The 25105-nt window shown below is 39.0% G+C and overlaps 1 protein-coding gene across 2 annotated transcripts in view; it reads left to right on the forward strand.

Annotated features, from left to right (window-relative positions):
- The window catches only part of LOC143351841 (RNA-binding protein 38), a 36435-nt gene extending 11620 nt beyond the window's left edge, over positions 1-24815 (forward strand). The window contains exons 5-6 of one of the 2 annotated variants that reach the window (XM_076783860.1): positions 19235-19605; positions 22596-24815. In XM_076783860.1, coding sequence (XP_076639975.1) covers positions 19235-19605; positions 22596-22756 — 532 coding nt within the window. In that variant the 3' untranslated portion in view covers positions 22757-24815. The remainder of the gene's footprint in view (positions 1-19234; positions 19606-22595) is intronic. The other variant, XM_076783861.1, reaches the window with a different exon arrangement.
- Positions 24816-25105: the final 290 nt, after the last annotated feature.

Raw genomic sequence — 25105 nt, forward strand, 5'->3', positions numbered from 1 at the left:
ATAGGAATTTGTCCGATCGATTAGTTGACTCGGACGATCGAGGTGACAAAAACGAGGCATCGTAACACAGTTTTCTCCTCGGAGGTTGAAGGTTTGCTGTTAAATATCCCCTGGGTCGACCATCGGCGGGGACATTTATCGGCAAGCATCGGAATATTTGACCACGATTTAAATAGATTCTTAATTTTGGTTTTCATTGCACCTCTAATGGTCTTATTCTCTTCACCTTGTTTTACCTTTTTACATCGAGTGTGTTTCGTCAAGTATTCTGTTTCTTTTTTAAGTTTACGTGTGCACTGTTTTCAGTTTTGTTTTCTTACATTGTTTTACTTTTTCCTTTTTAATCGTTTTGGTTTGCCTTTGGTGGCGGGTATTCGTCGATTTTCCGAAATTCCGGAGCACAGGGCGAACGTTCGCGTCGGCTTCTTTACGAATCATTAGGCGTGGGATCAAGTTCGATACATGCTCGCGAATCTGAACCAAAAGTTAGGGTTGGAACAGTATTTAGTTGTAGCTTAAAAGAAATAAAGTATAACTCAACAACTTAGAAAGTATCCTTACAGAAATTCTTTAGAAACCAGTTGTTCTAAATTTTAAAATTGACTTCCTCAATACAAATGTAACAATTCATTAAATTAAAATAGAATGTATACATTGGATAAAACAATCTTTAAATACGTGTTAGTTTTCTGTGTTTCCCTGACATCGTTGCTTCAAAATGTCCGTCTACAAAGGGGTATTACGATGTCGATCAGTGTGTTAAACAGTATCAGATGATAGTTCCTGATAGTTACGTAATTTTACATCTCACTGTTTGGTCTCGTTCCCATTCAGCTCGGATGGTCGAGCATCTTTTTTAAGTTGTCGAGCTATACATACAGGGTGTTCGGCCACCCCCGGGAAAAATTTTAATAGAGGATTCTAGAGGTTAAAATAAGACGAAAATCAAGAATACCAATTTGTTGATGGAGGCTTCGTTAAAAAGTTATTAACAATTAAATTCAAAAATTTCAAATCGTTCTGGAAAAATTATTTTCGGTTGCGGGGGTCAATTGCAATCAGTTTTGGTGAATAGACATACCCTCGAAATCCTACCCACTTTCGAGAAAAAAATTCGAGTAAGTGCTGAAAGTTTTGGGTAAAAAAAAAGACTTTCAAATCGTCTTGGAAAAATTATTTTTAGTTGCAGGGGTCAATTGTAAGCATTTTTGGTCAACAGACATATCCCCGAAATCCTACTCAGTTTCGAGAAAAAAATTCCTTATCGAAAATATAATTTCTGACCAGAAATGTCTGCCCGAATTTTAAAAATAAATGATCTTGTTTTACACTTGACGTTATTTAATATAAATACAATATTAAGCTCTTATTCCAATAATTTACGGGGTGGTTCTTCTACCGAAATAGTTACAAGGGATTCAGAATCAATTTCATTCAATTTCTTGGCAAACAACAATACAGTTTTTCCCATCTCTAACACGTGCCTATCGATAGTGTGTTTATCGAATATTTGTTAATTGATGAGCTCCGGCTAGATTCGTCTGAAATTATCTAACAACCTAAACGTTTCGATCTATATTTTGGTCCTATTCGCGAGTGTAAACGAGGTTAAGAAAACCGCGTGTTTCAACTCAGTCCGTGTCTCGCGCGCAACGTAAATCATACTAATAATATGAAAATTAACCCTAATTCTACCGCAATGTGATTTTGGATTACAAACGAAGCTCGATCAACCGTTGGGTCTTTAAGTAAATTGGCATACTAACGATATTTCGTATATTATTATCGTTCTTTGATTTAAAATGAAATTTCGAATTTCTATTTCCGTTTAATTAAATGTATACAACTGAATACTGTAGATCCCTATTTATCGAGTTGATGCAGACGTTGAATGTAAATTAAAGTTGTACGTAGGGTTTCAAACAATTCGATTAGGATTCGGAGGTGTTTGTATGCCGCTTGATCCCATCGCTACTGGAGATCCACGATATTTGGGCGATCGTTCGTACGGAAACAGTACAGCGAACGATTCTAAATATTTATTCGCGAGGCGTGTAGCCAAGCCGTAGAATGCCGTTTCTGTTTCGCGGGCGATTTCGACTTTTCTGGCTTGATGGAAACTGATCGGCGAAATCGGACGCTCGTTTTTGGCGAATCGGCCGTCGATGGTGAAACGTACGAAAAACGGTAGACCGATGAACCGCCCGCGGTAGAGTTTCGTTGAATTATTGAACGGCACGGTCGATTCTTCGTAGCGGTGGATCTTCCGTGTTTTTCACCGGAAATCGACCAGCGACCGCCGCGAAACACGACAATGCCCGTTAATTTTTCATCGCGACGATCGATTTTATCGCGGTTTACCTCGTTTGGCCCGGCTAGATTCTTCGGCGTGGCGTTGAAATTCGCCGAGATAAAAAGACAGGAAGAAAAGACGGGAACTCATTGTCCTCAAAATGTTTGGAGCACCCTCCGATCTGTATAGAAACAATGCTCTTTCTCGTGTACGTGTGTGCGTGATATATGATTAGAAAAAACTGTACAACATTCGTTGCTATGAAAATCTTACTATCTCTTTGAAGATTTGAGTCGTGTTCGTAAATCGTCTGAAAAATCTGATTTAACTAGATTGGAATCTTATTATAATAACAAGAACTCAGTAATAAATAGTAAATGTATGAGTTAAACAAAGGAAAACAAAATCGAAGGGTACTTTAAACTTTCGAGTGGCAGTGTTACGTATTAGGATGTTCCAGAAAACATTCGAAGGGACTATAATTACCCTAACCTACTCTACGCGTATTAATAGATCATTGAAAAGCTCTTTTTACACCAATTACGGATTTGTTACTTTTAGAATCAGTCAAGAAATAATCCAAGTTCCATAAAACTATCTATAACATTGTCTATTTATTTCAAAAATTTTATTTAACGCTTCTATTGCACAGAGTTTCTCGTACGCGTAAAGTAAACATTTACCTCGAAGGATAATATACAAGAAAATAAAACGTGGGAAGAAACGCAATGCCTCCGAGCGGGTGCTGTTTCCAAACCTAATCTCAAAAACGTACGTAGGAAAAAGACGTTGAAACGCAAATATACAACAGTAATAATATGAGTTAAATAAATAAGAAATAATACGGTTCGCGCGGTGTATACTCTTAGGACTTTGAATCGCCTCCTTGGAGCAATGGCGTGGATAACGTTTTAAACGCGAAGGTGATTCACAGTCGTGACGACATTAAACGTGGACGTAGTTTCTTACATTCAAAGAGCCATTTCGGCATCGCAGAATAATGCATTTGGTTTTAAAACGATCGCAGAAGACCATAGGTCGTTAAGCGTGTAATTAATTTTCGTTACAGCTTGGTGAACTCTGGTCTTGAAACGTGCAATATTTTCTGGGACATCCAAACACGAATTCACGTTTTCTCGATATTATTCTACTCCGTTGCTTCGGTATCGTGTGAACTTGGACGCGTTCGAACACTTTGATCGTAGGAATGAAAATTATATTGTTTAATATATGATAATCAATGTGGTTGAGACAAAATGGGGGACTATTCGAGTGTACAGGCTCCGCTAACCATTATAATATTAATAACCTTGTGTGTGTGATGAAGGCTTACACTACACTTGGTGTCGCTATTGGTGTTGTATTTTTTGGTGTTGTACGTGGTGGTTGTTGGACTTTAATATAACACGGCGTACCGTTTGTCGTTAGGAAACGAAAGACGAGGCGAACTTATCAATAGTCGGTCGTATACGTACGCGTATGCATAATATTACGATAACGTAACGTGTGAAAATTACGTACGCGAGTTAAATGCCCGAGAATACGTTGAATTCCGTTCGTCATGCTTTTAGAGCCACGAGGCACAATATTCGAAGAAGCTTCAACCACGAAGTTTTTTTAAAAATTATCTCGAACTTGATCTAACGATAGTCCAAGGGTTTTTCAGTGAAGATTTCCTGTTAAAAACAAAGAGCACACGTTGTTTTGTTTCGTTATCTATTAATACCGGAAGAGAGGAAGATTATACACGTAATTGCATCCGTTCTACTTAAAATTTGTACACTCCTGGTCGGAATTGGGGGAATCTTATCCGCGGATAACGAATAAAACAAACGAAATTTAATTTACGTATGAATTGAAAGTTTTTATTCGTTATTCGTGAACGAAACTGACGTTTAAATTCTTTGAACGTAAGTGTACACTCTGAAGTATTAATTTTATTTATTTCTTAATGAATTGGTCACTTGTTAACAATTATAATAAAATTGTATAATATAACAAAATTATAAGACGATGTAACTAAGGAAACATATATTATTCTAACTTCTTTCCCCAATTTTTAAATTATGTTTCGATCTGTTCTATTTTTTTGCATTCTTTTCTTTGTTTTTTATTCATCAAAATAGAAATACAGGAATAATCATTCATCTAAAGTTAATTTGTAAACCGTTACAAGTTTTGTAAATTTATAAATACTAAATTATTATATACAAGAAAAGAGTAACGGAAAGTTCGTTGTAGACTACAATGATATCAAAATTATATACCTCGGTTATTTTTAACGTCAAGAATGAGAACGGAAAACACACCAGATAACCCTGTGTAACAATCGATATCTTTTTATGGTTTCTGTAGTACACGTTTCTTATAACTTGTTTTTATATTATACTACACGGTTGTTATAATTTTTAAGGAGCAAATAAAATTATTATTTCTGACAAAAGTGTGCTCTTACGCGCGGTTCTATAATTCGTATACATTTTGATTCTTTTTCCCATCATAAAATACATTCTAGAATTAAATGTAGAATATTATGCTTTCCTTTTAAAAATCATAATTTTGATTCCTACGCAAACGAAAAACAATTGGTCGTGCAACTCGCGTACGTGTCATTTTTATTTTGACTTTTCTTGTCCGATACTTTGCAGAATTATAGAACCTTCATTTTGATAACCAGATAAGTCATTAAAGGAATTAACCAAAGAGATTCGGAAACCTTTTGATCGGAATACCCTCTTAACGATGCTCTGCAACCATTCGATCAATGCTACGCGTACAAAAATCTTACGAAAGATATTCTTACGAGGGTGAACGCGTCGTTTCGATGCACGAATATCGGTGCATGTCGTCCGTGTGTGCACACGCACACACGCACACACATTGACGAGAATATCGTTTACGTCGAACTCACGTGTCCGTGTTGCGGAGCACATGTCCTCGAATTAGTTGAATGTAGATGGAGGAGTGAAATTCAACACCGAGCGAGCGACATGTTCTATACGTTAAAGAGGGGTTTTTCTCGGTGCTAGTAAATCCTTGGTGTCGTAAGCTATCATAACCGACCGCCAACGAAAACGACAACGATGACGATGACGATGGCGTCGTCGACGACGACAACGACGACGCCTCGCGTCGGTTCGGCCATCTTAGTGGCTCTGGCGTTGGTCCAGTCTTTATTTAGATCCACCTGTCCCCCGTGTCAGCTTCTATGTTCGAGACATTCTCTCGAGGGCTCCTACCAGAGGATTTCAAGCACGAATTAAAGCCGTTCCTTCGAGGGTAATGTTACAAAGAGCAGCCTCTTAACAAGAATGTCTATTTCCGCCAGGATCACTTTCGTCGGCCATCTTTCTTCGTTCCGGCAAATTGGGCCCCTTTGATCTGCCTCTTTCTTTGAACATCGGAGTTATTATGCTACGGCGTCGCGAAATAGAGTCGAGCAAATTTTATTCACGATCAACGAATTACAAACTCGAATCAATTCGCAAATGTTTCGTACCTTTCGTTGGTAAATTAGAATTCACGAACGACGATACCAGCTGATAGAAAACACTAGAATAAAATATAGCCGAGTGTTTATTCGGTAGTCATTGAGTAGATATCAAAATCTCAACTGTTCGATAAAAGTTACGAGTAAATTGTTGCTATATAATTGGAATAAAATTTTATCAGTTTCGATGATTACGATATTTCATAACGATCTAAAAATGTAGTGTAGATCAGGGCTAGCACAAATACAATTTTAAAGCTATTCGAACATTGTGGAAAAAATACTAATTCAAGTACCTGAGTAGAGGAGGCAAGGTGGAAGAGCGAGCTTCTACGAATTGCTGTTGTGCAATCTGATTCTAGATTTGGACAGTGTGACGTTATAAATGTATTACTGCGTGTCCATCTGCAGGGAAAACTAATTACACTACGTCCCCCTCGAAACTAATCAGCCTCCATGCACAGGTTCTCGATTAATTCGCGTTTATGGATTAAAATCGGAACCTAACATTAATATAACGACGAAATGAAGTGAAAATTATAATTTATAAATGTTTCCTGAAACCACTGCTTTCTATAGTCTTTCGAGATGCACGCATCTGTCTGATTTCGTCTCACAGAAGCAGTTGGAAGGCAGAGTTACGATGGGCGCTTCGCGCAGAACGTCTGTTTCTATTTTCATTGTCGATGCTTCTATCCACCTGTCACTGTCACTCACGCGACCAGACTCATACCATTTTACAGTAGACGAACCCGTCTAGCGTCTAATTTCGTATCCGCGGAATTTGGTGTTCGAAATCGTCACATGGCGGTCGCAGTCCTACCGAACGGGTTTCGAGTTGCGTTTTCACGGAACCGTGATTTCTCACGTGCTCGAAACGCGGTTTACTGCCTCGATATCTTTAGAGGTACCATAAATAATCGTTTTTTTTCGACGACGGTCAGCGATTCGTCTTCCGACAGATAAATTTTTATTCCCGTCGTCGAGTTTGTCGGGTCTTCTTTTCACATAACCGTCGCGACCGACTGTGGAGAATCGTCTCGATAGATCGTTGCACCCTGCACCCAGAAATATTAGCTCATCTTCCGCAGTTCTCGCGTTTCAACTCTCGCTAGGTGTTTCCAGACATTTCCATGGAAGTGTATTTTAACTCCGACCCCCACCACGGTTCTAGATTACTTGCGATTTATATTCGTGCAACGCATCGAAGGTTTCGAACGATCCACCGTAATGGACGTATTGCAAAATATACGTATCTTTTGTAAATAATAACTTGAACATTGTCGTTTGCTTCGATCGTTAAAAATTTGATATTTCTAGTATGTTGGGGAGGACTAAATACGTGTGAGACTCGAGTTTATTATTTTGTTTTATAATAAGAGAAGGTACGTTTCGGACATTGGGGTTAAATAATGGAATTTTCTGATAATAGAACGTTCGGATAATGGGTCCACTGTAACGCAAAACTTGCTGAGCATTTAACGCGTTGAAAGGAGACGGTGGGTGGTAGCACGTAACTGGAGAAGGTACAGATGACTGACAATTCAATGCTGGGTAACAGCGAGGATTTCAAAAATGGCGCCGTACCTCTCGAACGTAGCATAAGCTCAGCCACGTGTTCTTTAACGCGAACCTTAACAGTATTTTCAAATAACATGACAAGCAGTCCAAACACACGAATCGGTGGATCGAAGGTGCTGTTCGTTCCACAGTCGTTTACAGTACACAGCGAAGGAGGAGTAATCGAATTTCGGGGAATATCGAACATTCGCCATCGATCGTTCGACCATGCTAGGAAAACGAATTACTAAAAGATAAACATTGGTTGTTTGTTATTCGAGGAACACCCGATGCGTAGAACCTAAGGAATCGAATAAAATACGTATCTCGTTGCAATTGCAAAAATTATCGAATATCGTAGCTGGTCTGTTCAATATACTTTCGATTGCTAATCTCGTAGAAAAATGCCTTATCGTTCGCGTTAGTAATCAGACAATAAAAATCACGTTCTGATTGAAAATACGAATAATATTTAAATAGAAAGGGTTGCATCGTTCGTTCGATAAGAATTTTTTTTATTGAAAGGGACAGTTCTATCAAAACATTTTCGATGTATCGACGAGAGGCGAGATATACGTATTCGATATAAACCAGCTCTGTAATAGTATGGCTCTGCGTTTCATTGCCTAACTCCTCTCCAGATCTTTCCCCGTCTATCTGGTGACCGCATTTGAGAATCTAGATCAATGAATAGAACATTGTCTCACTGTTTCTGGGTCCTAGTCACATGGTCTCATGGAAATCGAAGATGTGGACATGTGGTTCGTGAAATTTCCCTCTTGTATCCGTCTTCTGATGGTCTATTTCTCGCGTTCTCCGAAATTCGTGTCGAACTTCGCGCCTATTAGCTTCCCAAGTCTTCGAGCCCCAAAAAGTCATTGAACAGCTTTTGCTTAGTTTTTGTTTAATAAAAAATTCGCTATCGAATACAGTAAAAGTGTTACCTTTCATTCAAGCGTTGACAACTTCATGTTTTGTCTGTTAAGGGTTAAAGAAAGAAAAGCAGAGCCCCCAGACAATCGACACGATTCGTCTTATACATTGTATACTCTCCACTACTTTTCATGGACGCGTTCCACTTTCCGTCAGCCTTCGACTTCCCTGCTAAACCGTTTTCGTTCTATGTACTTACTCTCGTCGGGATATCGCGAATAACCAGGCGGTATCGAAGCGTTTGCAGTGTAAAAGAATTAACTGATCGAGGAACCACCCTCGCACTTACTATTGGTCTGTCGTGCTTTCCAAGGATTGGTAGATCATCCCATTGGATTATCCACGGCGCCGGCGCTCGTGCAATCCGTGCACTGCGCATCGACTCACCACCTACACATGTGTACACGACACCCACACATCGAATCGCGACGACGCGTACAGGTGTTTCGCGTACACGTACGTATCTACACTATCTACCAAAAGTTTGGAACAGCCAGGCGAATTACACATCGATTTACCGAATCAAAGGACACTGTGCCAATTCACGGCGACTTCTTGTCCGCTCCAACCATATTTAACGATTTTTTTTTTACGAAACCATCGGTCCCCTGACAGCTACGGGGCCGTTTAAACTAGGTAGCTCTCGCAGTGGTCGTTTCACGATGGTCAGGGATACTGGATACTGTCTACTATTATTAAGTTCTACGCGTACATACGAGGCTGCTGGCCGTCTGTTTCGCTCAAAAATAATATTTAGTCTCATATACTGGTCCCTGCGCGATTCTCCATCTTCCAATATCTAAACATTTTACATCTCAGTATGGCTCTCCTTGCAATATTCTAGATTGAACGTTTCTAATTGTTTACCATGAAAGTAACGAAACTTTTGGGACCCTCGATGGCTCCTCATTTCTCTTGAGTTTTTTAATTTAACTAAAATCTATCGAAACAAAATATATTTTTGTTCACGTCGGTAGAAAGTCGACTAGGTTGATTTTAGGAGAAAATGACAGCCGATTCCAAACTTTTGACCGACAATGTATATCTATACGCGCAGGAAAGGTACGGTACTCATCGACACGCAACGTGAGAGCACCATAAAGGGGAAATTACGGAGCGACCACCTGGCACACGTGCCGCCACATTTCCACACACGTGTGGGACCGCGACTAATATAGATTATGCGGCACGATTCTCGAGGTCTCGGAAAAGTGTCTGTAATCGGTGAGAGCTTCGTTTGGTTAATTCGCGTGTAACTCTTCCGGGACGTTTTTGCCGCTATCAGATTCAAGGACGGTGGGAAACAATCGCAGCCAACCCTCGCGTAACGCGACTACGCTTCAATTTTAACCCCCAATCGGTAGACTCTGGGTCTGCGGGTCCATTTCGACCCTTGCAAATTTATCCCAGAGTCAAGTTCTGGTTTTGAATAAACAATTAAGAAACAGTTAAAAACCGAGCAGGTTTGTCGAATCAACGGTATTAATACAAAATTCAACGAATAAACGCGAAATGATAAAAACGAAATTCGAGTCAAACTATTGGAATTGTAGAACTATGGGTTGTATGATCAAATCAAACTTCAATATTTAACTGTATGAATATTTAGTCCGTCCAGTCTGAGATCGGTTTCTAAACTGTACTCGACTCGATCTCGACGGATTGCGTCGGTTTTCAATCGCAGGGTCGTCGATTCTCGTCATCGAACGAGGTAATTCAATGGTTTTCAGCGCACTTCCTACTTCCCACACGTTTTTGCCTCGTAACGACCGTTGTGCTCGCGCCCGACCTTCGAAGTGTGCACGCAAGCACGAATTAGGAGGGACGATTAAGCAACTTTGTCCACACGTCGTCCCCCGTGTTGCGCTGGTAGATCCTAATCGCGGTGCGCGGCCACTTTGCGTCGGAAATCGAGGTTGTTCGCCCAGATCCGTCACGAAAGGACAATGCAAACCTCTTCGTGACTGCGAAACGATTTTCTTTCGTTCCTTTTTTATTCCCCAGCGTCTTTCTAGACTTTGCTCCCGTCTTCGCCCGTCTCACCCTTTTCTCGTTGCTGCACTCTCGACGGTGCGTTTGCGTACGAAATAATTAATATATTACGCGATGGATTGAGTTATTTTCGACACGCAGAAACACGACGATGAAATGTACGAGTTACACCTGCTTGGCGTCTTCGAAACGTTTAAGTTACAGGTGGAATTAATTGGAATCTCGATACAGAAAAATAAATAGCCAATTTTCAATATTATATTTACTTGACTCTAATAGGATCGTCGAATATTGTTGGGACAGATTGTTTTGATACAACTCGAAACATGTTGATAGATGATAGATCACGAGAAAGGTGCACAAGAGCTATTTACATACCAATGCCAGTTAGAAATTCTTTTGGTAACAGAAATCGATAATTATTTTATGAATAAAAATGTCAAACCAATTGTATAATTGATAGCTTTTAATTGCGAAACTTGGTATTTATAGAATAGCTAAACTGCAACGAGGAAAGCTAGGTAGTTCGGAAATTCTAAAGTAAACATTGCGCTCGAATCAAGTTCGTATGATATAATTATTCATTTTGTTGGATAAAAACTATCAAAATGATAGAAAATGAACGTAAGTGACGTGAAGTAACCAAAATTATGGTTGGTTCGTATATGGAGGTACCAAAAACATTCGATGAACTTTGTTTTCTTGAATCGTCTAGTTCCTTGCGACAGAACACAACGGAGTAATGCATTTCGAGATGCATCTGTTTTAGAATTAATCATTTCCAAGATATTTAGCTACTAAAGTCTTAGAACCGTCATCTATGAATTACTATGTTGCGTGTCGTGTAACTATTTGTGGAACCGCCACAATCGTATTCTTTTAAGATTACATGTCCTCTTTTTGAGTCCTTTCAAGTTACTTTTCACTCGTGAAAGCTAATTATATACTCTGTCAACCGACAAACGATAAAAAGATCAGACTTTGAAAGAACATATGCTCGCGATTTTGCAATTTTTTACGGGCGGAACAAAAAATTGTAAAAATTATATTTACGCTCGTACGAGGTTTCTCGTTGAATCTATAGTTATTGTCAAAGTTTACGTTTTGTTAGTCTGAGTGGAAATAGTCGAAGCTCTCGAAGTGTTACAAAATGTATTACGCGTAATTCTATTTATCCTCATCGAGTAAAAGCCGAATGAAACCGATGACGTTTGTTTCTAATCGTTGGTACGTGACGAGCGCGCTTAATCCCGCGAGAAATTGTAGAACGTATGTTTTTTTTGCACACCAGCGTATCCGTGGGTAACATCGATCGTATGAAAGCTTCTACGTAAGTCTGGTCGCGATGCGTTGTCGGCAATTTCACATCGCGAAAATTACGCTGACCATTAAAACGGCCACCTTGTTTCCGCGCGATGGTCCCAAGGACGGAGGTAGCCGAGCGATCAACATTATTACTCGGAAATTATTTCTCTATAGTCGCGTTGGACTCGTTGGCAAACAATTAGCCTTCTTGTCGATCGCTCTTCCATTAAACCGATTAAACAATTAGCATTTGCAGTCGATTTCTAATCGGATAGTCGTCACGCGACGTACCGATTTCGATGTATTACCGAATAATAAATTTCTTACGATTGATTTACTTGTTGCTGCAATGCACATGCACGATCTAATCTGCGATACAAATTTATTACAAATCGAATTTATTTTAAATTAAATACCACCTCGTTGTATCATCGAACAGTTCGTTGTTACATAATCGATATAATTCTGTAAATTTGAGAACAGCTTTTGTCGATCGTCATAAATTAATATTCCAATTTTTCAAGTTCTCGCTCCGTTTCGTGGTAACACGGGTGAGTTTAGAGTTTTCATGGTGCGAACGAGTTTGTGTGCTTGTTCGATTTGTTGGTACAAGATCGATATAGTTCTGTTCGTTCAAATTTTCTCACGTCCGGTTGTCAGTCATGCTGACGGGTGTGATTGTAATTGAAGAGCATGAATAAACACGATCACGCGCGTTTCTGCGCTAGTGTGCATAAATATGTAGAAAAATGGTGAGAAGCGGTGGGGGGAAGGAAAATAAAAACACTCCGAGTGGAAAAAGTGGGGTTGAGGACACGCGAGTCATACATAATGCACAGGCCACGGCAAAGATGCGCCGACAAGATAAATTCGGTAGAAAATGGTGGAACGAAAAAAAGAAGGATCTCGCGAGACTAGAGGAGGCAATTTCGTAAATTTATTTAGTCGCTCAAGGTTCGATCCGCGGTTCTAATTTTATACTCTGAATTATATAACGGTGGCTGGATCTAGACAAGCTCGAACGTGGACTGACAAAAAATCGCAACAGATTTCGTGATCACCAGGATTCGAGAATTCCACCCCTAGCAATTATACTTAGAAATGGAAATATTAAAGTTTCGACGATTGTTTAATATTTGCAAAGAAATCGCTTGAAGATAATAGAGCTTTTTAATCAGGGTGTAGAAGGGGGGTGGGGGAGTCTACTTAGGATCACTATCAAAGGAGGAAAATAAAAATAATACATTTTCCTATTCTGTTCAAATAATGCATTAAAATTCATTGAAAGAAGAGAGATTCTTTGTTAATATTTTAAATTCATTTAGCTCGATCTCACAATGAATATAGTATAAATGGTATCAAATTTTGAAACAATAATTATCGAAAAATGAAAAATTTCTTTTATTTTTTAATTCATTTTCCCGTGGATGAGCAGAATTGCAGTAAAATTTAACGATTTGCGTACTGTACAGACGAAATGAAAGTAATACAATGGCAGGTAAACAGTGTTGAAAGGTTGATCATTTACGAAATACTTGAGTAGAAAATAATATATGTTTTAGTTGTGAAACTTGAAGTATCGTGCTATAGTAATTTCTGTGTCGCTCATAAACGTTTCAGTCGTACGCGTGAGTAGCAAGTTGAAAGGATCGTTTCAATTCCACGACTTGCCAGCAAATGGCGCAACTGCCATAAGTACACGTATTACCGTCGATGGCAGTTTTAATGGTAATAAGTGTTTTTCATATTGCTTCAAAACTGAAATCCAAAAATAGAATCGTAAATGTAATGTGGACAAAGAATTAACAGTACACAGAAAATATATAATCCAATAAATGAAATATACTTTTTCGTATTTTTACTTTGGAGAAAAATGTATTACCGCAGAAGATCGAAACCACATGGTCGAAACGTTGAACTAATAAACGTAACGTATGCTATTGTTCTAATCGACAGCAAAAAATAAAGAACATTCCTCACGATTGTTATCTATTGACATCACAGAGCAAACAAATCTATAATTACTTCTTACTAATTGTAAATCATTCTAATGAATCATTCCACAAATACTAATCGTATGTCAAGAACTTTTCCAAACAGTTAACGAACAATCTTTTATTGCGTTTCCATCGATGTGTCCGCCTCGAAATTAATTATGATTATAGTTTTAAAGCTGTACAATCAAGTGTTTAATGACTTCGAAGTTATTCCAAATATCGTAACATGGCAGTAATCGCTGAAAGTGTGAATAAATATTCATAATTAAATCTTCCATCGACGTAACGCGACCATATTTTCTCAAGATTAATAAACGAATGTTGAATTTTTATTCGTTTGTGCAATTTCACTAAAAATCTCTTTATTCGAAAGAGAATGGTGTCAGAAATGCAGGAAGAATGATAAAAAAATAAAAGTTTAATTTGCGAAAAGTATGTCTTGATTATCACGAAACAAAAACAAATTTTGCTCTGAACACAATGTCTGGATAAAAAAAAAAGTGATTGGAATTGTACAAACGAACGAGTCGTTGCAAACGTGAATTATTATGCGCTGTACGGTTAAGCCTCCTCTGCAGAAATCGGAATATTCTGTCGTCGGTCGGGGTCAAACGAAAATATTCAAGCATCGAAAGAAACGCGGTGCTGAACGCCTTATTAATTTCCGTAAACTTGGCGCGGAGTTCTCGCCGAGGGAAATTGTCAGAACCAAGAAATTGGCTGCAAGTGCCCGAGAAAGCATCTGGCAGCCATCTGGTAACGAGCCAAGCGTAATATTTTTACGACGATCGCCGGTAAACTAATCTTCGAAGCGTTCGGTCCACCAAACAGGAAGATAAATATAAAAATATATATGTATATAATATACAAGACGATATAACAGACGATAGCCTAACACCCACTCAATGTAACAGTAAAGAGGAGTCATGAATCTAAAATCCATCGTGATCGAGGCTTGAAACCGCTTATCGAATGTTTTCTGTATTCGAATATTTAAATATTTCAATCGACGATGGTAATTCGACTTCTCTTCGAATACTATTTGGACGTTTCGTCCATTGATAGAATATCTGGGATATTCGTAGACTTTTTCGTAGAGTTCTTCAAGTTCATTATTTTATGAACATTTGCATTTTTTCGTATTCGATTGTCTAGAAAATATTCCATTATTATATTAATCAAATTGTTTCAACTCTAATCGTGAAATGTTCATTGCATTTTGTCACGGAACGGTTAACGATTACTTCTGCAAATCGTTTCAGTTGTGTCTACTCTTCTTGTTTTCATGTAGGTTTTAAATATTTTCATAATTTTTCTCAAACTTTCGTTCGTTATTAATTATCTTAATAAGATTGCGTTAGAGTATGGTTATCATTCGATTGTCTTCTGTTTCCTGCTTTATTCGTTGCCAGAAATTATTTTTCACAAATATATAAGAGCAACTGTTATATTGCATATAATTATTATATTATAATCATTGCACTACTCAGGTCGAACATAATTCAATAGACTTTTCATCGATTAACATTTATATGAATACGATTAGATATGCTTGGAGTGTTCTTGTTATAGAAAAAAACTTTCAGCGAAAGAAGCAGCGGCAGAAGTATTTGAAATGATTTCGTTAATAAGGGAACGCCAGGTTAGATTAATAATTCAAGGTTGGGTAAACAACAGCATAGCTGTACCTGGAGTTTGTACCAAACGTATACTTATTTTTAGTTCAACACATTAGTGTTCTCTTCTTTTAATTTAATACTTTATTTCTAATCGTACACGATCTTGATACGACAAAGACCTATTATTATTAACGTAGGAGATTCACATAAAGTTTCAATAATGATATTGGAACAGCAATATTCAATTATTCGCATATTTAAACTTTGTTCATATTACAATCAACAAAAAAGTGAAACAACCTTCGGTATAATTTATTTTACACAATATCGGATGATAATGTATTGTACATTAATTCAGCCAATGGCGTAGCAAGTGTCAAGTGCACGCTTTATTAAAAAACAACAAGACTTTTACAAAAACTTTTACACAGTGTTTATTCGTAAGTTGAAGAGTACGAAAATTTTATTTTATTTTTTCTGTTAATTTTTTGCAGTTCTTAACAAATTTCTTGAAATTATACGCATTCTGGGCACGTTCTGCTCGAGTTATCGACGTAAAATCAACGAAATTTCTAAAAAAATGGCCGCGTGCAACGCCATTTTTAACGCTCACGTATACATACGCGATCAAAGAAATTTCTTCCAACTCAGTTAGATGTAAATAAACACTGTGCGAAAGAAAGAGTCTGGACTTTCGTTTCGTTGAAATTAATTGCCCAAGAAGATTGGATTTTGGAGGAATTTGGCGGCCTAATTCCGTTAAGCATCGAAAGGCACGCGCATGATGGGAGTACTTTCGAACGTTTCGCGAACGTCTATTATAATAGTTTACGTCCGGTGGGCACCAATCCGACGAACGGACTATCATTTGAAGCCGCAGGACAACATATTGATTTCCTTCGTGGACTGGACACTGGCTATTATCGATCCGTTAAAAAGTTCAGGGCTGTCTCCCGTGTTTATATGTCCTTTGGAAACGCGGTTTTCAATTCGCTCGTTCGAGTCATCGAAGTCGACCATAGAGAATAAATTCCCACCCACTGGCATTGAACGGGTCTCCCCGAGTCAGGTCTTTCCTTCTCTGTGCATTAAATATTCTACATTTCTGCGGTATAATCGTTTATGACGATAAGGTGACGTATTTCGAGCACCTTGTATATCATTTCGTACGTAACGAATTCTTTATGCATAATGACGCGCTTTGGTCGAGAATTAGTGTAATCATATAGCCAATATAATGGGAACATAGTCTCTGATACAGAAACTAAAAGGAATATGGAAATTAAAGCGAGCATTTTTTAAGTATCTTTTAAATTTGTAGCGTCAACTGCGTGTTACGTATTAAATTTTGTTTCGTTATCGAATATGTTTTTTCTAATAGGTTGATCTGATATTTTGAATAAAAAGTCTTTGGATAGGAACGAAAAAGGACCTTCTGGAGTATTTTTTCGTTCGCAAGAATGGAAGTTTCGAACGGAGCGTTCGCGTTGCAGATTTCTAATTTCAATGTTATTATAGATGGTAATTAAAACGAAGGCGTTCGTGTCAATAAAAATTCTTTCCTACCGCGATACCAGTTATCGAATTAACGGCAACGTTGCAGAAAATGTGAAACGAGTTCGATGTGTGTTACTCCTGTTGGAAAAAATCTTTCGGTCAGTCGGGTTACGGTGAATCGGTGAACGCGCGGAGGCGAGAATCGAACGATAAAGATGGGTAGGGGGACGCTTGCACGCGATCGTTTTACGTCGAAATACAAGAAAAAGAGGAAAAAAGAGATAGAGACAGAGAGACACCCGCCGTGGAGCGTATCATTTTTCTGTTTCTTTCTTAGGCCTGTGACTTTTTAGGTACTACTAACGTTGTTGTTGTTAGGTAATCGTGTGCCGTGTGCCGTGTGTCGAGAAGTATCTTTATTATTCGTGGAGTTACCTACATACACGTTTGTCGTTGGTTTGCTGTTGTTTTGCCGACACGTTGAGGATTTCTTTTTTCTTGGATTTGTTGCGCATTTTTTTGTCACGCCTTAGTGATACCACACCAATCTCATACGCCGCCGTTTCATTCCAACCATCCTGATCCAACCGTGTCCTTTATTCGTGCAATGGACGTCATGCACATACACGAAACACCGGGATGGAAAATAGTTCTTCTCGCTAGCAACGCCGCAAGCGGTACAACGTTCAAACGCAACTACTATAGTTGCGCAGAAGCTGATAGGAGATCTCCTGCGCAGGTATGGTAGTCGCGTTTCATCGTTTCTCCGCTGGCGGCGCTAATAGCGGGAAGAAAAACTATTTTTTGACCCGTCGAACACAGCACATTTCTAGGGACCACAGATTAACGATAAATCTTGAATCGATCGTAAGACGAAACACTTAAGAAACGTAATTTTAAGATTACAATCGTATTATATATTAATCGTAGTACATAGGAATTTTTAATCGATTAAGAAAATTCTTCATCTAGTTGCTCCTACCACCGAAACACGTATTTGTGTATAGTTTATATCTGAACATTTTAATTATTACGTTTAAATGTAATATGTACTTCGTACAGAGAATCTTTCCAACCGGTCGCTGAACACTTCCATATGTTCCAATCGTTTATCAAACCGGTAGTATGACAGATATTATGGCAGCGTCGTACTGCCATTCAACACGACCTTACGATAAGTACAGCAACCCCACACAATTTACAATTATCGTTTGAGCAGTCGTAACAACGACAGTTGTATAAATCATTTCACGAAAAATCGTTACATCTGTGGCCGTTATTACACCGTCGTCACTAATTGGTTTTTAACTATTCTGACGTTGTTCCGAACTTTCGACCGTGTTAAATAGTTCGATAATTCGAACAAATAATTAGATTTGAACAAAAAAATAGTAGTTTTCAAAAATTCGCACTTTATTATTGCAAAAAGTTTTCGAATCGATTTGTTGAAATACTTTACTTATTATTATGTCTGTAATTTACATGGAATACACGCTGCACACATACACTGACACGAATAAACAATCCCTCCTTTTCCCTGTATCCCTGGTTCCTTAATTGTACAGAGATAAATGTACGGTTGGAGCTTCCTGTGTTCATCAAGTTTCATTGATTAACTCGAAACGAGTCGAAAAATTAGTTTATAATCAAGGAACTTTATGGACCGTAGGTTGTTTCAAGAAGCAAGTGTGATTATGTAGCATACTTGGTGGACTGAGAGTCTGCTTGAACGTGGGAATAAGCTTCGAAAGCTTCTTTTTCGCCGTATAATCCGCAATAAAATTCTCCATAAAATGCAAGTGTCAAATTCTCGAGTACAGCATACGGAGTCGATGTTGTTGGTCACGTATTTTTGAACGGTAATAACGTTTCATAGTTCAGTAACTTTAACATCCTCTTAAATAGTTTAGAAGAGTGGGTCGTTGCTATATCCGTTCGTGAAATCGAGTATATTATTATTAAAATTTTGCACTCGAGCCATACTTTCATAAATTGACTAATTTAAGTATATCTTTTTATTTTTCTGGATGTTTAACGTTCCACTTGAATCAACAATACTATAAACGATAATATAACCAATACAGACTGCCCCCCTCAAAAAATAGTGAGTCTAAAAAATGTACACCTTTTGAAATAACTTAAATTGGGTATCGTAAAAGGAATCAAAACCACACTTTAGCATCGAATTCTAGAACACTTTCGTTTCATACTATTTGAAGTTGGATTTGATAACAACATTTACATCTATATCTTTCATGCACTTATGTATATTTTATGTGGGTGCTTTTGACAATAATAGCGTTAAAAATTCCGTTACAAAGCCTCGACCAATAGGTCAAAAGTGGGCTATTTAGCATTATTTAGCATACTTGCAGGAGCAAACAAAGACGATAAAACGGTTGACCAATAACATCGACGTAGCGTCGTAACCGTGAACGTGAGTCCACCAAGATCAGTCGACGAATATTCTCTGTATTAGATGTCTGAGTGCCGCTGCGTTCCTGTTGGTCGTGTCGAACCGTCTAACCGATAATAATTTTCGTTTCAGGGTGCCACCGGGTTACATGTATCAGTCACCATACCTGGCGACCGCGGCGCCAGGTGGTTTGGTACCGCTTCCGGCAACACAGTTGACCCACGCCGCGGCGATGGCGGCTGCGTCCCAGTTTTACGAGTATCAGAACGTCGCGGCAGCGGCCGCCAGTTATCCGGGGACATCGTACAATTTCGCGGAGGCGTATCCTTATACCAGCGCCGCCGCGGCTGGTATGTGTTTGAAAAGTGTCCAGAGCAAGGACAGCAACGGGCTGATACACCACCATCAGCAGCACACCGGCAGCAGCCCCGCGGTGCTGGCGCACCAACGATTGGAGAAAGCTCTCCTGCCGCCCTATCTGCCCTCCTTGCTACGTAGCAACGGTAGACAATCATTCGAGAGAAAAGAAAAACAGAACGCACTGAACAAAAGGGAACGCGAGAGAGTGGACGAGTGTGAAAGTGAGAGCGAAAGAGCAAAAAGATCGTGACACGTCTTCCTTTTTCGTAGCGGAGTAGCTGTGCTCGCAGGCTGAATCTCTGCAAGATTCCCACCCGATTCGTCGAACTACGGCCCGTCAGACCCACGGTCCCTAATCATTAAGGGGCTAGGTATAGCCCGGATACGGCGAACGATGGTTTTTAACACTTAACCGGGTAGGGCCCCGATCCGTTCCCCTCCGATATTAACGTGCTCGCGCAGGATGATAGAAGGTCCCGTTCCCGTGTCTCGAATATTCAATCTTTGTGGTTTTCGGGATTTTTGGGACGAGAAACAGCACTTTTCGAGTAAATTTTTGATGGAGATACCGTGGTAATAGTATAGTCTTCTGTTTTTTGGAAAAAGTACTTACTTACAATTTTACTTACAATTTTTTTCGATAAAAAATAGTAACTATCGTAGAAGTTACTGAAACGTGTGTACAAGGTGATTGTAAAAAAATGAACTTTAACTACAATCACTAACTTCTGCGATAGACATTATTTTTTATTGAAAAAAATTCTGAGTAAAATTGTAAGAAAGTGCTTTTTCCGTTTCAGAAACCAGAAGATTATACTAAAACATGTTCTTCGATGTCAAAGGGTATTAGAAATTGAAATGATCGAACGATCAAATCACGCGTTACCAAGATTTGAATGTTCTGGAATAAAACTCAGCACAGAAGAGATCTGTATTCCTGATTTACTGAGATAGAAATTTCGGATAAAACGAAAAACAGAGAATTTTTCTATACGTGAAACTTAAAAATAGGTTGGATCTTCCCTTTGACAACGGACTTGAAGTTTGAGAAACACTGTTTTAGTCAATATCTAGTCAAAACTACTGAATTTATAATCAAGTCTTTCGAACACACTCAGTATTCAATAGGATGTCATTGAATTTCTTATAAATATTAATTTACTTCATAACCTGCAACAGTATTAAAAATGGTCGTTGATAATTATCACTAGTTAATGCGACTGTAAATGCAGATGATGAAAAATAATATAATATATATATCGGTAAAAGAAAATTAATAAAAAAAAATGTTTAAATCGCTTGGAAACTCGTCCATGTTACGTATCTAATAGAGGCCATATACATTATTATTCTACGATGAGTCGTCCATCAAGTTGCAACGATAATTGTATGCCAAGTTATACAACAACCTTTAACATTTTAAAGATCATTTAAATAAACGTAACCATGATAGCTGTGTGGATTATCGTACGAAAAGTCGTCTGCAGACGTTTGGAAATTTTACTGTTTTCGGTGTTCTAAAGTTATTAACAACCAACGTAGTGTATTTTTATAAATACACGTACGCGTGTAATGTATTCTGAAAATTGTTTTGGAGAATTAGTTGCGAAAATGACATGCATGCGTCGTGAAAGAGCACTGTTGTTCCGTTTCGCGTAACACGGTAGATTTAGAGGAAATTAACAATTGTTTAAAGTGCTGCACGTGTCGATATTCTTTATTAAACTCTTTTTTACTACCAAACTAATATACTACCGAAGTATGTAAAAATAACCGGTGCAGAGAGACTTGAGAAATGGTTTTGTCATGGTTTCTCTTGCGGTCCTAGGGACTTCGCATAATCGTTTCTAGTGGGAATCTTGCTGCGGATCTTTTCTGCTCGTCTCACCTGTCGCTTCTTCAAATTGAGTTAGTGAATGTTCTGTAATGTTGATGTGTTTACATTGGATCACGTTTGCTTGTCGAGATACCGTTTTACGGATTTGAATAACGAATTCCGCATTCTGCAGGAGAACTTTCTTGCAATCTCTTTTTTTTCCGAGATCTCAACGGAAGCGCAATTTCCATTATATTTACGATCGTGTCGGGCAACGATCGAGGGAGCTCGAACCGAAACGAGGATTTACGTTGGAATGTTTGTCGGTTAAAGAGTTACGATAAAAAGAAAAAAGATATGTAAAAAATGGAAACGCATCATTGCATGCTTACGCTGGCTTCGCACTCAACACAATGAACATGCAAATTTTGTTAATGCTCTGATGTGCTGACTATGGTGGTGGTGGGGAACATTGTCACGGTGGATGACAGTAGTCTGTAAGCTTTCACTTTGCGATACTAGTGTCTTGTCGAGGAAACAGAGTTCAGTTTTTTAACGATAGAACGTGTACAAAATTTTTTCCAGCACTTATATTTAAGAAACTGACGTGGGTAACCAACGGGGAACGAGCACTTTTTCCATGCAAAATGTAGGAGGTAACCATTGGTAATAGATCACGTTTCATTCAAATGCTACTTGAAGTTAACAAAAATTTTTATTAAAAAAAAAGAGACAAATTCGGTATCTAACTATAAATTTTCTTTCAACAACCTCAACTGAATTATATTACTTACTGTTGGTTTTGGTAAATGGAAATCAACTTTCCTTTAAAGCATTTAAAAAATAACGAACTAATGGAGGATTACATTGACATATATTATACAATATTAGTTTAAACTTGTGGAGGGCCGCAGCTGCCCCAGTAATGCATTTAAGGGTTAACCTAACATTCCGAAAAACATTTTTTACCAGTATTCAAATTTTTCTCAAAGTCACGTGATTTCTTCAATTGAAATCAGTTGGATTGTTATTGTTTTGTGGCTGTTTGGTATATGCAGTACGAATAAGAAAATTCATTTGATTTTTCTAGTCACAAAGGGCTTACTCCCCCATCAATTTACCATAATATAGATCCCGAATCATAGTTTTGCACTCTCAGTTCGAGTTAAGGGTTAAAAATGTTTCTCGACGAGTGCCTTTCGTTGAAGATTTACAGTTCGAATAAAAAGCTGTTCCTCGTCGTTATCCGCGCCAGTGTCGATCGAGTGCAACAAGAACGCGAAAGGAGCAATTGATATTTTCTGGTTTGTTTTCCAGCAAACGCAGCAGCAGCTAGTTACGTGACACCGTATACGTACGCGGCGCTACCAGGTGCAGCAGGGTTGCCTGCAGCGGCGGCTGCAGCTGCAACGGCGGCGGGCGCCGCGTTCCCTGGTCTACCGTACCAAACAACGCCTCAAGAAGCGAGATTACAGTAGAACACGTACTCGCCGCCGCGAGGAGATCAGTGTCGTCGCGAGGGATCACGGCGGCGTCCAATTCGCGACACGAAAACTCGATCCTCGCCGTATAAACTTCAATCCTCGCCTGTTGTCCTTCGCGCGAGTCCGCCGTCTTCGATCGTCGAGGATCAAGCGTCGTCAGCCATTGTTTCAGCTATTCGAAGTTTCGTTCCACGTTTTCGCGCGTTTATTTTGGAAACTGGTGCAGACAGAACGAGCCACGTGGACGAGAGAGCGGCTGCACCGCTCAGGATCGACGACTCGCAGTTTCTTAACTAACTTAATCTTTAATCTTCCCCGCCTTAATCTTCCTTTCCACGTTATCCTTTGTAGGGCCGACGTTGGCGTGCTCAGCCAATTAGTACTTCACGATACGTGACTCGACGATTATTTATACGTAAAGGAGCACGAATAGAGGCTTTTTCCGATAGACAGACGTTTTTTGGGCAGATACGAATTCCCTGTAACGCACCGGAGCCACGAAGATTGCCCTCGTTGCGAGAGAAACTCGCTCGTTGAATGTTAACTATTTAATCGTTAACAGATCGCTGAACGAATATCGTCTGTAGTGGTGGTTCGGGACATTTTTTTAAATCCAATCGCGAACGATGTGCTTAGAAAGTATAGTAGAGCTATTTATTGCTATGGGAATCTCGTCGTCTCTATGGGACGTTCGAGTCGTTTCCAAAGATGTTCTATTCCATCCAGGGGCAATCTTTCCAGCTTCTCCGATATGTACGTTCGCGGGGTAGAAATGAATCGAGAATAGAAATTTATAACAGCGCCGTATAGTAGGTCAGAATAATTCGCACCTTAATTCGTTTAATTAGTCTGTACGTTACATCTGACTTAAATTTAAAAATTGATGTATTTCTTTAGAAATATTCTATAAAAACATTCTTAGTGGATAATCGTAATTACGTAAGATAGAATTAGATTTATTAATCAAAATCTAAATGTAATATTATTTTCTATTCCTAGCAAAAAGAAAATGCAAGGTCTTGAGACTTTGAGCGGCGCTGTTAATTATGAATTAATTCTGGCCCACTGTACGTCGATACGAATAGGAAGATCCGTATTCAGAATCGATATATCCTCGTGGTGGAAAATTGTCGAAGACGCGTTTCTTCCAGTATTGGCCGGAGAACCGTTCGCGATTTTGCCACGATCTTCCAGAGACGGAGATCTCTCGTGGTACAATTTCGACGAGTATCCGTTCTGAATATCGGTCGAGGCGAAAACTACACGTCTACACGTAGGAATAGATTGTAATCCAGCGGTTTCGTCGGGATAGTTTTCTATTTTATGCTTAGGGGGGGTTTCTCCGCGCCCCACGAATCCGAAAGACCACGAATAAAACGACCACCGGAGCTTCCGCGCGTAACTCACGGCTCAAGGGGTAAGGAATTTTCGATACTCGCGAAACGAGTGTTCCAGGGTGTTCAACGAACGCACAAAGTGTCCTCGAATCGACGATTTTTGTGACGTCTGACCGCGAAAAGTAATTGTAGAATGGAAATACCGAAGAATCTGATTTGATTTGAACGAACAAACTCTGGTATTCTTCGTAATAACAACTTCCACAAAACTTTGGCACTTTGCTCCTTCGATACTTCCATTTTGGAATTGTTTTCTTGGAACGCTTTGTGCAACGTCGCGAAGAATAAGAAAGAAAGTTATACGAATCTATTTCGACAGGGCATTGCTTCGTGGATTTGATTTTTTTATTTAGAAGTATTTTCGATTAAGAAGTATTTTCTATGCGATTCGTTAGGACGAATATCGTAGACGCTTTTAGGCGAAGCAACGACTTGTAAGTAACGATGGTCACGCGTTGTAATCGCGTCGATGTTGCCTTCGATGTCGCTCAGCAGCGAAATCACCAAGTGTCTTAAAGATGATGCCTTTCTCGCGTGACTTAACGAAAGTTATCGAAACGAACCAACGTGTTTCGCGGTACTAATTCAACGAGGACCAACGGACGAACGAATTGGCTCTTGTTGGTTGTCGAATACCGATAGCGGTGATCGATCGTTCGCGCGATGACTCGATCGTAAAAATTGTAACACCGATACTTCGACGATGTCGTGGATAAATGTTCGCAAAAATTAATTGAAAAGTTAAATTTCATTAACGCGTCGAACCTATATACATCGAATGATAAAAAAAAACTTTGATCGATTTTCCTGATCCTCGCGTTGCCGACGCCATGATTCATCGATCCGCAGAAGAATTCGTTCGTCCAAATCTTACAAGTGATCTGGTGCCTTAATTAGCACGAACGAATAGTCTTAATGGTTAGAAACTAGTCAGTGATTCGTTAGC

This window comes from Colletes latitarsis, chromosome 2 (assembly GCF_051014445.1).
Source record: "Colletes latitarsis isolate SP2378_abdomen chromosome 2, iyColLati1, whole genome shotgun sequence".
NCBI classification, from domain to species: Eukaryota; Metazoa; Arthropoda; class Insecta; order Hymenoptera; family Colletidae; genus Colletes; species Colletes latitarsis.